This window comes from Orbicella faveolata, unplaced genomic scaffold (genome assembly GCF_042242905.1).
Source record: "Orbicella faveolata isolate gen_17 unplaced genomic scaffold, um_ofav_v1 contig_13, whole genome shotgun sequence".
Classification (NCBI taxonomy): Eukaryota; Metazoa; Cnidaria; class Anthozoa; order Scleractinia; family Merulinidae; genus Orbicella; species Orbicella faveolata.
In genome coordinates, this window is record NW_028301540.1 from 11563494 (window position 1) to 11579495 (window position 16002).

The 16002-nt window shown below is 39.4% G+C and overlaps 1 protein-coding gene and 1 long non-coding RNA gene across 2 annotated transcripts; both read left to right on the forward strand.

Moving 5' to 3' along the window:
- Window positions 1-286: 286 nt before the first annotated feature.
- On the forward strand, window positions 287-3267 carry LOC149115005 (uncharacterized). Its single transcript, XR_016206230.1, has 3 exons — window positions 287-389; window positions 2725-2785; window positions 3250-3267. It is a non-coding gene; the product is annotated as an uncharacterized LOC149115005 (long non-coding RNA).
- Window positions 3268-3457: 190 nt separating this feature from the next.
- Window positions 3458-15066, forward strand: LOC110062687 (coadhesin-like). The gene is made up of 16 exons (XM_089285777.1): window positions 3458-3595; window positions 3942-4118; window positions 4910-5080; window positions 5611-5790; window positions 6216-6392; window positions 6553-6729; window positions 7148-7324; window positions 7681-7857; window positions 8205-8381; window positions 8616-8792; window positions 9274-9450; window positions 10212-10388; window positions 10930-11106; window positions 12227-12657; window positions 13418-13571; window positions 14495-15066. Exons 1-16 carry the CDS (start codon window positions 3562-3564, stop codon window positions 14497-14499), a joined length of 2745 nt encoding a protein of 914 aa, XP_089141903.1. The 5' UTR covers window positions 3458-3561; the 3' UTR covers window positions 14500-15066.
- Window positions 15067-16002: the final 936 nt, after the last annotated feature.

Here is a 16002-nt window from a genome sequence, read left to right on the forward strand (position 1 = left end):
GATTTTTCAGCGTTTTTACTCTACTTATGTTCTTCCTGGAGATAAACAAAGCATGTTCCTCGGATGAAAGAATACTCTATTAAGAATATTCGCCAAGAATTTGAATTCATTTTTCCTTCATACAGTTTAGGGCTCGGTTGTATACAAAGTTCCGCCTTGCGCGACTATAAACCTTTACCTTAGACATAGAGTTTTCACAGTCATTCATTCATTCTTTCATTGGTCGAATAAACGTTGTCGGCGATTTTCATTGGTCTAGAGCACGTAAACAGCACATGTCCCAAAAAGAGAGAACCGATTACGGCATTATCACTTTAAACTGGGAAACAGTCTAAAGACGAATTCAAGGTAAAATCAGAAAAACGGCGAGTGCAAGAGCCTGGTAAAAGGTAAGGACAGTTACTCAAGATCATGGCGTACTTAAGATATAATTGGAAATTTCAGCATTTCTCTATCTCTCTCATATGGTGGTTGTGTAAAACGAATGGCGTAAATCGCGAGAGTGTAAATTCTATCCCTTTTCGACACTAAGGTTTCCTATTCTTAGATCTTCAGCTTTCATTAGATCGACATAATTTCGTGATGTTTGAGATGAGCATACTACAACTCTAAACGACAAAAAGGTATCGACGTCCTGTTGGAAATGCATTCACGCTACCTGACATTATATTCTACAAGCCCAAGATATTTGTTACTCTCACATAAACTTGTCAATTTTAATTATATATCGAAATAATTAGTTCACATTTTGCAAAATGAGAACTAGTTAGTTCGATATATAATTAAAATTATTAAGTTGATATTGCAAGGCACAAAATAAAGCAATATGACACGACAGCAGGGCGCTTCGAAATTCAATCTAATGCATTTCACTTTGAATCTACAAACAGAGCAAATAATCCAAGGACGAGATAAAAATTTCAATGTTAATATTAGTATAGCGCTTATTGAGAGAAAGTAATGGCTGTTACACTAATTACAGGTGGGAGTTTTCTTTTAGTCTCTGTACCTCCTGGTTGTATGAGAATTTTCTCAATAATTCGCAAAATAACCAAAATTCAATGAAGCGCCATAAAATGTATTAGACAGAAATTATGACATTGTTTACCCAGTTATGAACATGCATGTCTTAAAACTGGTTGAAAAGAGGAATATTACGTTTACCTATAGCTTTTCTCATGCTCCAGGAAGAGAGGAACTTGTAATTTTATTCAACAAGAATGCTAAATTTAGTCCTCTGTGTTGACCATTGATTGGTCTCTGTGTGGTCAGAAAGAAAACAAAGTGAATGGGAAGTTCGGAACCTTTGTGGGAGGTTATATATTGCATGTACTGTAATAATGCAATGAAAAGCTACAGGAACTTCAACAAAGTTACCAAGGAAACATGTCACATTCACAACACAATGTACAGAGAGAGGGAGAGGAGTGCTTAAACTAGGGAACTTTTACATTTTGAGTTCTTGTGCCGGTGAATGGTTTATAAATGAAACATTCTGGTCCTTGATGGCTTAATCACTGCAAAGCAGTAAAGTCCTAATAACACAGACACATATTGAAGTTTGGAGAAGTTCTCAAGCGGGCCTTGAAAGCTGTCGGCTTCCGACCTTTGCAGTCTAGCTTGGTAAGGGATAGCTGCCTTTAGAAACCGCCAAGCCAAAGCCTCTTAACTAACTCTAGTAGACAGCGATGCCGAACCGAGTTCCAGAGTGAGCTCACACCCCGAAGCCGCCTGATTTTATTGTTAAAATTTTAACAGGAAGAGAACAACAATCGTTGCAACATTGTCGCTAGTGGAACTGTACCGTAGATGTGTGCCTTCCATCCCTATCAGATATGTTATGTAGTTGCCATAAAACCAGTCACTTCATTTTCACTATAAGAAGTGTACTTGGTGCTATCCTAGTGTATTGCATTTTGATGTAAAAGCCTGTAGTGCTTTTATATTAGAAATAGAAATGTAATCTGTTTGCTTAATACAAATTTCAGAGGAAGTTTAATTTGGTTTGACAAGAGTGTCATGAGATTTTAATTTGATCTAACAAAAGTGTCTCGTTAGTTTTGTGTGATAGACTTCCCTTTGCTGTAGTTTTGATGGATAAATGCGTCATGTGAAAAGGAGAGTAAAACGGAAGATGTGGTGGTTGCCATCACTTCGCTCCTGTTAGATGTCCATTCAGTGGTAACCTAGATCATGGTCGTAGTTCCTTGAAAACAATATTGACTTTTCTACTTCGCTTTTATTATTGATTGATTGATTGATTAATTGATTGATTGATTAATTGATTGATTTTTATTTTTATTCTTTTAAATTTATTATTATTATTATTATTATTATTTTTTTTTTTTTTTTGCATTTTGACTCCGGGTTACGGGTGCTGGTCGACGAAACTATTTGGATAGTTCCCTCGTCAACTTAGACATTTCCCGAGTAAAAGAAAAAACAAGAAAACATTTGTCACGATTCACTGGGATAGGTTGAATGACTGTTTAAATTTAGGCGACGCATCAAATATATTACATAATCATTAATAATAGTTATTATTTCTATTTTGCATTAATGCAATTTGGATCCTACGTGAGTGACTCATACCGAGAACGGAAATCATCCTTGTCTCTGTTTCGACAGATCCATGCAATGTATCCAGATACGTATGTACGTACATAACCATTTAATTTAAAGTATTTTCAAGAAAGTATAAAGTCTCTTGTTTTTGTCTTTCAGTGTTCAACGATCATGGTTGTTCAGTGCTGCTTCATCAGTTTGACAATTTTTGTCCTTGCAGGTACGACATTATCTAATCGTTCATTGCAAAACCAAGAAACAATACCTAAATTATGTTAAAGAAAAAGAGCGACTCGCTTTTTTTTTTTTTTTTTTTTGACGTTTTTAAGTAATAAATAAATTGTATATTATAAAAATATAAGCCATTATAAGAAGTACTAGTCATGCAGGCAGGTAATAAAAATGTTGTCCATGTGAATTTTTAGCGAACAATTGAAATCGGAAAGACCATGGTTTGCGTCAAATCCCTGAGAAGCCAAAATTCCTTTCAGGCTTTGTTGGGACCTTTCAGAGTTTCTTTGTAACTTTTATGCCTCTTTATTTTCTTGCAGTGTACATCACAATTTAATTCACTTCACAAATTGAAAAGAAAATATGCCAAATTTCAGAGATGGAAGAATTTGCACACGGTATTTACACAATTTCAATTTAACTTTTAATTTCTTTTTTTTTTTTTTTTCACAGTTCATGGATATCCGGAAGGTAAATGTTGATGTCAATAACCCTCGTTAGCCTGGGTGTTTTTCGTCAGCTTTTAAAATTATTTCTTTTCCTTGGAGACCTGGGCGGGTAGTCACCCCCTCCTCGCTCCCAAGCTGGAACCTAAAATGTTTTTCCTTGTTTTCAGCGAGTGCTGTTGATGGCGGTTATTCTGATTGGAGTAAGTTTTCAGAATGCAACGCCTCTTGTGGACGTGGTGTGAAGATTCGCAAGCGATCTTGTAACAGTCCTGAACCTACGAACGGACGGAAAGATTGCAGTGATCTGGGACCAGCCATGGAATCCGAAGCATGCAACTCATTTCCCTGCCGTATGTTGGATTTTTTTTTTCTCAGCAGTTTCCGTGATGATTTAAGTCACTATAGATTTTTTTATTTGTGCATAATTTTGTTCATATTCATGCAAGTGGTTTATTGCAGATTCCTTGACTTTTCTTTAAAATTTAGCCTGTAACAAAAACGTAAGTTCTAGAGCAGTCCCTTTCTTAACGACGAAAGCTTTAAATTGCATTGCGCATGCTTCCATATTTTCTGGCATCGTTTTCCAACCATTTTCAATCTGTAAGCTAAACCTGATTATAACTGTGTTTACTTAAGTATTTCCTTAAATGGTTTGCCCCTACTCTATCTTAGATTCTTTCTATTTTCACCTTTTAGCCGTCAATGGTGGTTACTCTCAATGGTCAAATTTTACGGCGTGCACTGCAACCTGTGGAGGAGGACTGCAGAGCCGTACACGAACTTGTACTAATCCCCTGCCGTGTTGTGGAGGGATAAACTGTGAACATCTTGGACCAAGCGAGGAGACAAAGGAGTGCGGCACATGCCGTTGTGGTTAGTGTAAATGATGTGTTTTGACTAAGGGCTGACTCCGGGGTCAGATTACGTTCGCTTCTAAAATGTAACCACCCGGTAAAACTGCTTGTAGACTATCACTATCTATTACTGACCAAGCTTAAGTTAGTTCCTAAGCCGGGTTCCAATTTGGATGGGATTCCAGTAGATCAGTTTAACAAATTGACGTCAGTTTTTCATGTGTCTCTCCTGTTATTGATCATGAATTTCGTCATAACATTGTCAAAGTAGCTGACTACTTTGACAATGTTATGACTAAATTCATTGCCAATAACAGGACAGAGGCATTAAAAATTGACTTCAATTTGTTTTTTACGATAACAAATCGTCTAATTGTCCGCTCTCGCTCGTTGACGCGTCGCATAAATCAAGTTATAAATGCATGTGTCTGTCCGCTTATTGACAATGAAAATTAGCCAATGAGCGCGCAAGCATTTCTGCAGTTATCGTAAAAAGCTCAATTGTCTGTCTACGTCACTGTCATGGTGACAATGTTGGCTCATCAGAGATACATATACGGCTTTCTCATACGCTTACTCACAAGAGATGGTCGCTCATGATCAAAGAAGTGTTTTTGGTCCACATTAGAACTAAGCGCTAGACTTGGGTCGAGAAAGGTGTGAAGATATTGTAGTTTAGCCAATCATTAGAATAAAATCTGGTTCAAAAACACACTGAACTAGAGCTCTTCCACTTGAAATACTACATTATAATTATTTTTGTCACTCGAGATCTTGACGCTAAACTTTCAATTTATTTTCTTACTCCAGAGGTTGATGGTGGATGGAGCGAATGGTGCACTTTTACGCCGTGTAGTGTAACTTGTGGGGGAGGGGTACGGTACCGTAACAGAACTTGTACTAATCCATCACCACAAAGTGGAGGCCAAGACTGTCTGGGTCCAGCTTCTGAATCACAGAAATGCAACACAGAGTCATGCCGTGAGTATTTGATTTCATGGGATTTTCTCCAATCCAACCAGGTCGTGTTAGTGTAAGATACATTACCTCATCTCTCTTCTTGGATTAATTTATCACGAAACCACCAGGAACAAACTGCTATATAGTGACACTGACGTATTTCTCTAGAAAATGCATTTGAGATGCAGCTGACTCTGATACTTTGCTACTGCCATATATTATTGCTAAAGGAGATCTTATGTGAGATTCTAGGGATCTTTGGATCCGGTTCTATAAGAGGTTTTAAATTACGTGAAAGGAGTCAGAGGCGCGGAGTACCCCATGGCGAGTATAAACCATCACTGCATGTGGCCATTGCATTGTGTCCTTAGACAAGACAGAGAACTGTCATGGACAATTTTGCAGATCTTCTGAGGGCAAGCCTACAATAGACTATCATCCCACACAGGTTGAAGGGCAATACTCCTATCCTCTTCATGAAGGATTCCAGAGTACTCGTGCTTGCTTGGTGAGCAACACTTAACCTTTCTTACTTTGTCTAAATTTTTAAGATGACGGTAACTACACTAAGTGGTCTGAATGGTCTGACTGCAGTGTAATATGTGGAGGTGGAGTCCAAAAGCGTGCAAGAACCTGCACCAATCCCCCTCCTAGAGAAGACGGAAGAAACTGCGAGGAGCTGTCATTAGGACCTGCTAACGAGAGTCAAGAATGCAATCCGACCCCATGCCGTAAGACAACTTATTCATGATATTTAAAATTTGGAATACTACAGCTGTGCTCTTATGTAATTGAATTACTTTCTTTAAAATACGACTTTTATATCTTTGTTGTATTGCACAAACCTTAACATACACTAGTGGTAATGGTGTTTTTATATTTTGAGAACGTTCTACCAGTGATTTAAATTCCAAATCACATTAATTCAAGTCTATAAGCTGGAATTTTCTAACCAAATTCGATCAGATGCGAAAATTGATTGTTATCCTTACTTGCTGAAGTCCCCATTTCATAAGGTAACTTGCGAATTTTTCTCGCCTTTAAACCGTTACTGGTCAAAATAAAACTGAGCAAAAGAATATATTCGTCCACATTTTCAACTCTCGTAGAGAAATGTAATTACAAAGTTGCTTTACGTGCATTTGTATTTCCTTAGCGATCGATGGTAACTATACAGAATGGACTGAGTGGTCTGATTGCAGTGCATTTTGTGGTGGAGGCTTGCAAATACGATTACGAAATTGCACCAACCCCCCTCCACAGTACGATGGGAAGAACTGCGAAAAACTGGGACCAGCTGATCAGAAACAAGAATGCAACTCAGATTCTTGCCGTAAGTTTTTAGTCTTTCAGTTCAAATGTAACCATTTACTCTCAGAAAATTATCAACGGTAGATTAGCCATTCTTAAATTTTTGTCTCTATCAAACACTGTCTAATTTAAAATTACTGAAAGTTCTTTACCACATATACCCACTTTTGGGATTTCCTTAGCAATCGACGGTAACTACACCGAATGGAGTGAGTGGACTGATTGCAGTATAACCTGTGGAGGGGGTTCCCAGTCGCGATCAAGAAAATGTACCAACCCCCCTCCACAGTACGGTGGGAAAAACTGCGACGAACTGGGACCGACTAATCAGACACAAGAATGCAACCCAGATCCTTGCCGTGAGTAACTGTGATTTTCTGTAATTACATGGGCGTGCTATAATTTGGACGCTTACCAAAATCACAAAAGTAATTAACTTGAAATGTTTGAAAATGCTGGACATAACCATGGGACTTGGCTGGTGGCGATATATTATCCTTATGCAACCATTAGAATAATTGACTTCACTGAATTTCAATTCAAAGCATGCTTTGCCCACTAAGGCCATTGTTACTTAAAGGTCCAAATATTGTTTATCGGTTGATAAATTTTAGAGAAGTTTACAGAATGCTTCATTATGGAATTGGGAATCGCGCCGGCATACGGACCTCTTGTTCATTGTTGTCCCTAAAGCGTTTGGAAACTATCAATGTTGTTCAGCAATGGCAGAAAATTAACAACTTTTTGTTTCTTTGTTTTCTTTTTTTTTCCGGGTAGCAATCGATGGCAATTACACGGAGTGGTCCGAATGGTCGGACTGCAGTTTAACTTGTGGTGGAGGATTGAAAACAAGGGCAAGACAATGCACCAGCCCTCCTCCACAATATGGAGGAAAAACCTGTGAGAGACTGGGGCGCGCTAATGAAACTCTCTCATGCAGCAAGGGAAAATGCCGTGAGTTTTTACTTCCGCTCTAACGGGTACTTCTAGGGCTTTATGTCACTTATATCAATATATAACCTAAATGACGTCTGTTGTACGCTATTCTGTCTAAGGTGTAAAAACGTAGGAATAGCACGCGCGCATGCGCACGTGATGTTAACAGCAAGCCAATGAGGCTGTAGGAGAAGTTTTATACATGAAGCCGATGTCGATGGATTACCTTCAGTTGATGATTGACAGCTAGTACCATCATGAACAAGCAGTTTATAGTTCCTGGCACTTGACACTATAAATAAATCTCCTCATACAGACGAACAAGGAGCAAAAGTACAGAGAATTAATTTCCTATTTCGACTTTCATTTCACAGCGATCGATGGTAACTACACTGAATGGTCGGAGTGGTCTGACTGCAGTGTCACATGTGGAGGAGGAAAGCAGAAACGTTCAAGAACTTGCACCAATCCACATCCAAAACACGGCGGAAAGAATTGCGACGAGCTGGGAACGGCTAACGCGACTCAGGAATGTAACCCAGACCCCTGCCGTACGTGCCTTATGTTTAGCTTCACTTTTAAAAAATTAATGATACTTCAACTGTCAACAAGACTTGTAAACAACAACTACAAAGCAAACACACATTTTCATTTTTATCCGACCAATTTTCTTTGTTTCCAAAATTGTTCTGTTTTGCAATAGTGCCAAATCTATGTTCTCATATCTCGAGAAACATATGCAAAATTGGTCAAATTAGATACAAGAGGATAGGTTGTTGTATCAGCACTGACCTCAGTGGCTAAAGTTTCACTCTGAAAAAGGAAACTTTAGTTAAATCGTAACAAGGATAACACAACACAGTTTTCGTGAGTAATTTTTGTAATAATAATGTTGCAGCAACTGATGGTAATTATACAGAATGGACTACGTGGTCCGACTGTGATGTAACGTGTGGAGGAGGGGTCCAGTCCCGATCAAGAAAATGCACCAACCCAGCTCCACAACACGGTGGAAAGAGCTGCGAGGATCTGGGACCAGCCAATCAAACACTCAAATGTAACACAAGCCCCTGCCGTGAGTACACATCTTTAGTCCACATACAATGCTATAGAATCGATATAGAAAAAACAGTGGCCAACGCAATGAATGCAGTACACGAGGTTGTAACACCTTCGGGTATACAACGGCTTTCTTGTATTCTGATTGGCTGTGTTTTTTATGGTATGGTACATGTCCAGTGATTGCCAGTTACCGCTTCTCAAGATTATGTTCCTTATGTGATGTTAAGCTATCATTGATCTTTCTTAGCGATCGATGGTAACTACACTGAATGGTCGAAGTGGTCTGACTGCAGTGTCACATGTGGGGGAGGAAAGCAGAAACGTTCAAGAAACTGCACCAATCCACCTCCAAAACACGGAGGAAAGAATTGCGACGATCTGGGTCCTGATTCAGAGTCTCTGGAATGTAACCCAGACCCCTGCCGTGAGTATTTAACTTTTGACACATGAATGATACTTGAACTGCCAACAAGACTTGTAAAGGGGAGAAAGATCGTCATAAGCCAAAAAACGAGTAACTAAAATAAGTCTTGAAACTGTTAGGATGAGAACATTCTTAGAAACAGCTAGAATTGATTGGCAATGAGTGGAAACCTTGTTTGCGTTGTTGTCGTTGTTCCCTGAGGGCTTTAGCGGCAGCCAATTTACTACCTTGAACAAGAAACTCGAGCTCTTTTTGGAAGAAACATACCAACAAAATAGGTCGAAATACTAGCGGGAAAAATTGGGCCTTAGTCCAGTATTAGGCTTGAAGTATTATTATTATTGTTTGTTTGTTTCCTTTGACAACTTGTCTCCAAGGTTAAGGTTTTTCTCTGTAAAGAGAACTTTTCGTTAAATCCACACAGAGATAAAACAACACAAATTTGGTGACTAATTTTATAATTATAATAATAATTTTGCAGCAATTGATGGCAACTATACAGAATGGTCTAAGTGGTCCGACTGTGATGTAACGTGTGGAGGAGGGGTCCAGTCCAGATCACGAAAATGCATCAACCCAGCTCCACAATATCGTGGAAAGAGCTGCGAGGATCTGGGACCAGCCAATCAAACACTCGAATGTAACAAAAGCCCCTGCCGTGAGTGCACATCTTTAGTCCACATAACATTTAAGCAGCTGGGTATTTAACGAATATCTGCGACTCGGTCAGTTGTCAAGATCAGGCAAACTTCATGGGTAAACACAGGTGTTAGTTTCTAATTAAAAGAAGCTGTTGGGTTGCGTTGACTGGCAAGTTTAGCTAAATGACAGCTTATCCGCTTATTGTATTTTCTCAGTATACACACGAGTACATACATACATACATGGTTTATTTGATAAAGCAGGTTGAATTAAGAATTTGCAAGACGTTAAGTCCTGATGTGGACCTGCACTATCTAAAATGATTAATTAATAAAGACCTAGATGATAAATTGAAAATGGGTAAATAAAAAATGATAATTGAAATAAAGAAATATTAATAACAATATATAGTAAATATTAGAAATATTTTAAGTCAAAGATTTGTTGGAAATGCTGCAGGAAGCTTTAGCAAAACTGACAGATTTTAGAATACTCTTATTTTCCTTAAGTTTTCTCTTTACACAAGTGTGTATACCAAGAAAATATTGGGGACAACTAAATGTTCCAAGGTGTACCACGAGAAAGTATTGCGTAATTATTTCATACCATGCGATAGAAAATAGTGGCCATGCAGCACCTTCGAGTATAGAACAGCTTTCCTGTACTTTGATTGGCTGTATTTTCTATGGCATGGTACAAATCCAGTGATTGCTAGTTATACCGATTTTCAAGATTAAGTTCCTTATGTGATGTTAAGCTATCATTGATCTTTCTTAGCCATCGATGGTAACTACACTGAATGGTCGAAGTGGTCTGACTGCAGTGTCACATGTGGAGGAGGAAAACGGAAACGTTCAAGAACCTGCACCAATCCACATCCAAAACACGGCGGAAAGAATTGCGACGACCTGGGCCCTGCTTCAGAGTCTCTGGAATGTAACCCAGACCCCTGTCGTGAGTTAACCTCTTACGTTCGTGTGGTGGGAGACGTCAAATTTGTTATTATGTTTTACATATTAGCACACACATATCATTAGCTCACCGCTGGACTAGAAACGGTGTCAAGAGACCAAGCAACGGGGGCCAAGCAACGCTCGTTAATGCTGGCCGCAGAAGAATCAGTTAACTTTTCTGCGTCAGAAATTTTGTTTCTTTTATATATATAGTGAACATTCACGCTGCCACATACGTACATTCGCCACTTTGGAAACGAGGACAAAATTTAGGGCGTGTCATCTCGCAGTCGCTTGTGGGATCGTGGGGACAAAACAAAAGATGAGAAGTCATGCCGTTGTGTGTTGTGAGACCAGTAATGGTCTCAAAAAGGCCTGTGAGACTTGGTACGTCCCGGATTTCTTCTCATTTCTAAGGTGGTTGGTTATTTTCGAAAAATAACTGGGCCCAGGGGATTCCACCCTCTATTTTCCTTCATTCATTTCTTTCCATGTTTCTTCTCTTATTTGTTTACTTATTTTTTTTTTTCATTTATTTCTAGCAATCGATGGTAATTACACGGAGTGGTCTGCATGGTCCGAATGCAATGTAACCTGTGATGGCGGATTACAAACTAGGACGAGGCAATGCACCAACCCTCCTCCACAATACGGTGGCAAGGACTGTGAAGAGCTGGGACCGACTAATGCAACCCAAGAGTGTAATACTCACCCATGTCGTAAGTTTCAGTGTTATTAACGAAACAATGTTCCTTTTGCTTAAAACGTTTGCATTTAACACCACCACTGGGCTTGATTAAGAAGAAAAAAAACGTATATTTTTTTGTCAACGCCAATAAAAACCTTGCATTAGGTTTAGCCAATCACCGAAGTTTCAGCTTCTAAAGTGCAGGTTTTCTTGTGAAATTCGTCTCCATAGAGGCCCAAAATTCGAACATCGTTGCCCCCATTTTGAACAGTATTCAGCAGCTAGGCCGCATTTTCGTGACGTCATTCCGTCCGAGAGATTTCATCCAAATGGCTTCCGACAAGCCTTTTAACTACCACTCTGGGTTATGGCTGCTCTTGAGCCATATTATTTTGAGCCAAACATGCTCCAAACTCCGAACATGAAAGCATTGAGGATAGTGAAGTGGATAATCGCTTGGAAAAAATAGATTTTGCTGACCTTGTCAAGGATGCCAAGTCAGTTGCAGGTTTTTCTCCATTCCGCCAATTTCGAGTCGGACTGAATGACGTCACATATACACGGCCTGGCTGCCTAGAGAGTTTCAAAATAGCTGCCTCCGAAGTCGCTTCTTTCGAGACGAATTTCCTCAGGATAGTGGGTACTTCAGAGGCTTAAACGTCGGTGAGTGGAAAAGCTGAATGTTTACTTGCTATAGGAGAAAACAACAACAAGTAATTAAGCTTTTCGGAGTGAACTCCTTTAAAAGCCTGTTTTGAGATAGATGCGACCCCCAGCTTGCGCAATCGACCATGCCCTGGTTGTGGAATAGGATAGGTAAAGTTTGCAAATAAAACTCAATCTTTGGTTGTTAGATTCATTGACTGACTGAATGACCGAATGACAGACTAACTGGCTGACGTACGGAAGGATGTACAGACCAGTCGACTGACTGAATGACTGACTGACTGACTGACTGATGACTGACTAAAGGACTGATGGAAGGAAGGAAGGCCGAAGGAAGGACTGACAGACAGAGATATCGACCGATCGACCTATGGACAATCTGACTGACTGACCACAGATGACTTTATTGACTGTCAATAAATGAAAACCATCTAAGATTACTTACTCAAATGTAACGCTAAATCCTACCAATTTTATCTTGATAGCTCCACCTTGCTCAGCTGGTCTTGACATTGGGATCGTGCTCGACAAATCCAGAAGCGTAAATATCCGTAACCTAAAGAAAATAATCGCTTCCCTTGCTGAACTCGTGGATAGGTTTGAGCCGGGCCCCGACAAAGATCATTTTGGTCTGGTAACATTCAATCGCAGAGCCTATACTGAGTTCACGTTCTCAGATGAAACCCTTTACCGCAAAGAAACACTCAAGAAAAAAATCTCAGAGATCCCGTTAACACTGGCCCTTCAAACGCGGACTGACCTGGCTATGAAAGAAGCTCGAGACAACTTGTTTTCACCGAGCGGCGGGGACAGACCGGAAAAACCGAACATCATGATTTTCCTGACGGATGGAAGACCAACAAATCAACCACGGGATTTCGCTACGTTTGCTGCCGAGTTTTACAAAGATAGTAAGGTATTGATTGCCTGAATATACGTTCTTGGGCTCGAACTGACTCAAATTCAAATTCAAATTCAAAATCAATTTAATTTTCTAATTTTCACTATACAGGGCATTTTAGATACTATTTATAGGTAAAAAAGTTAAGTTTCCATGGCCAACCTATAATTCTTTCTTTAAAAACGAGAAAAACACAGTGGTACACGATTCTCAACATACTAAAGGGGTGGTGAATGGTTCTGCAAAAACCATGGGTCTTGCAAAATTTTCTACGAATTTCACAGGTCCCGCAGTCTCGTTTCTTAGCGGTCTTGAATTTCTCTGGGTGTCGACTTTTTTTTTCGAGGTTAGGAAAGTCTCGAAGTCCAATTTGTTTATTGTTATAAGAGATGTTTGAACGTCTTAGAGCACGTCTCGCACTCGCTTTTAAAACACTTTGAAGTCTAGGTCTCGCAAACACATTTGAAAAGTCAAAATGCCTTGGGCTAGTTAAGAGAAACGCTTGTCTCGTCTTCTTTAACCTGAGTATCAGGCCTTTTCTGCCTTTAGAAAAAGAAAAAGAAAAGTCTGATACTCAGCTTACGCGTTCTTGCAAAGGTTCACAACATTGGAGCAAAGCAGATGGAAAACGAGTCCGTTCACTAAACCCTCCTGCACTCTCTCATGATCGGACGATAAAACTTAGACCCCTTCCCTCACTGTTAGTTTGTAAGATCGACTCATCATGCAGGATCTCAATTAAATCAGGGCCGTTTCGTGTTGTTTTGATTGGCAGGTTGCTGGTTTATATACCGTTGCGGTGGGTATTGGAAACCAGATCAAAAGGGAAACCTTGAAAGACATAGCTGGTGAAAATGGAAGTGTCATAGCCATCGAAAGCTTTGATCAGCTAGCGAACGAACTGAGTGAAATTAAAGACAAAGTTTGTGGTAAGTAAGAAACAATAACATATGGGTTGTCGTTTTCGCCCCGAAAGACAGACCAAAGCAGTCTTTAACTGACGAAATTGTGTAGAAAGCTTAAGTTCCGAAATGTGGTAAAGAAGTTAACTTGCCTACCCTTGCATTGGAGACAAGATTCTGTGTTTCGAAGGGTACGAGTTGTCTGAAGACCCGCGGGGAAAGTCCTCCCATATATGGGCCATATTGGTATATGCCGCGAGATAGGGTAGCGTTTTTTTCTTTTTTTTGAGGTCTTGATCCTTAAATAGGGTATCATTTTTCCCTGTTGACATTGTGTTCCCAGTGTGATCCTTAGATAGGGTACCTAAATTTTATCAGGTAAAAATGCAGTGCGTAAATGCCCAGCTAAACAAAACAAGATGATCTATTAAAACTGAACCTTCGATTAACTTCCATTGCTACAGATACGAAATATAGCTGACCTGTTCCCGCTATTCTTAGGGTGCGTTTCTTTAAGAAAATCCAAGATTGGATTCTTAAATCGGACAACGGATTTTGCGTTTCTTTACTAAACAGATCAATCCAAGATCACTCGAATCGTGGTGCATCAAAGGAACCTAAGAATTCACTCTGGTTAACGGATTTAAGAATCCAATCTTGGATCTTTTTTAAGGAAAGACACCCTTACTTTAATAGAGTGCTATATTTGTTGTGTTTGGGCCTTAACAGGGTATCAAATTTTATCTGCTTCATCCTTAAATGGGGTCAGGTTTTAACACCCTTCGCGGCACACACCTATCCGAAAATTACATAAGAACCCCCCTCCCCCTTCCTCCTCCGGGTCTGAAGGCAACAAATATAACGAGTAATGCTTTACCGTGTTATTATAACCCTAGTCGTTATGTATTTTTCTTCTAACGTAATTTTTTTCTACCTCTTCTCTATTTCAGACTAGTGCTATGGGATTTATCTAAAGAGGGTGTAGAACTCGAAGTAAAGAAGATGAGCTGGCCAGTGATAACATTAGCACTGATTTAGAAGGATCTATATCCGGGATTTTGGAGCAGGAAATACACAATATAAACTGTTTAAATATACCACACAAAGTGGTACTTTGACTAGCTGTACTAGAAAAAATATGGTCAAGAACATGGGGTACAATAAAAATAATACAACTCAGGTGAATTGCACTCGTCGCACAGTAATCTTCTATACATATTAGATGTGTTCGAATCACTTTACCACACTCTGGGTTAACGAACGCTCATAAAAACGTGCAGAAAAGTTCTAACATCTTAAAACCTAGCATACACTATGTCGTTAGGACAGGGACAAATATTGCAAAAATATGGCTTCCCTTGTATTTTATGAGCTGTGTAAGGCATTGTGGTAAAATTTACAGCCGCCATCTATTTTTCCAACGGAGGATTGTGAAGCAGGCCGAGGTTGGAATATCAATTCTTCTACTGATTCACTATAATGCTTGTTCAGAGCTGACTTGATTAAACATTCCAAACATTAAGACTGTAACTCTTTGATTTTCATGCCGCTTGGCTTTATCAGAATTGTATAGAAGCAGTGATAAGATGTTAATTTCAGCAGGAGTAACAAGGGGGGGGGGGGGGGGGAGAGGTGTACTCGACATCAATGGAAATCTCCCTTATTCTTTCAAACTCCTTTATCGACAGCAAGGTTGTAAGCATCTCAGTTTTTTCTACTCTTTTTTTGTATTCCAGCCCGTTAAATCCCTGCCCTTTCATACAATTTCATCCTAAAATAAATAACTGACAGCATGTTTCTCTGCGCATGCGTTATACACCTCAGAAACAACGAGAATACGAATCAAAAGTTGTTCTCTGTTTCGGGATTCTTTGCGAGGTTAAAATTGATAAAACCGAAGTTTCGGCAACTTTCACTTGCCATTTTGGGAGAAAAATATAAAGTCAATATGGCGGACTGATGGTAAATTGACAAAATGAAATAAAATAAAAACATCAATCCGCCATCAAACTTGCCAAAACGTCGGTTACATCAGTCAATTTTAACCTGGAAAAGAATACCGAAAACAGAGAACAGCTTTTGCTTTTGAAGATTACAGGTGAAAGTTTCATACAGTTAAAGAGAATACGACAGTGAGCTATTCTTGTTTTTGCAAATTTAATTTAGAGCGTTGTCTCAGCTTCTTCGTTTGTTGGCCCTTTTCATATCAAGCAACGCTATTTACGAGAGTTGCATACATGTATCTCTCAAATTTCATCGTGTTTAGGGGTGCATAATTACCTCTTAAGGGAAAGTCACATAATCTGAAATGGTTCATTACCATAAGAAATGTGAGAAATCTATATCCATTTTGCTTCAAGGTAAATCTGAAGCTAAGACGCTTGCGGAGCTGGCGAAAGAAGTCGGCTTCTCGGTTTCGACCGCGAGGGCAACATCGATCGAAATATACTGGTTGTTC

Excerpts from the sequence above, each read along its gene's own strand:
- LOC110062687 (XM_089285777.1), top strand. The coding sequence starts at position 3,562 with ATGGAATCCGAAGCATGCAACTCATTTCCCTGCC. Across the intron at positions 4,119-4,909 it reads GTGCGGCACATGCCGTTGTG|AGGTTGATGGTGGATGGAGC; the intron begins GTTAGTGTAAAT and ends TTCTTACTCCAG. Across the intron at positions 10,389-10,929 it reads ATGTAACCCAGACCCCTGTC|CAATCGATGGTAATTACACG; the intron begins GTGAGTTAACCT and ends ATTTATTTCTAG.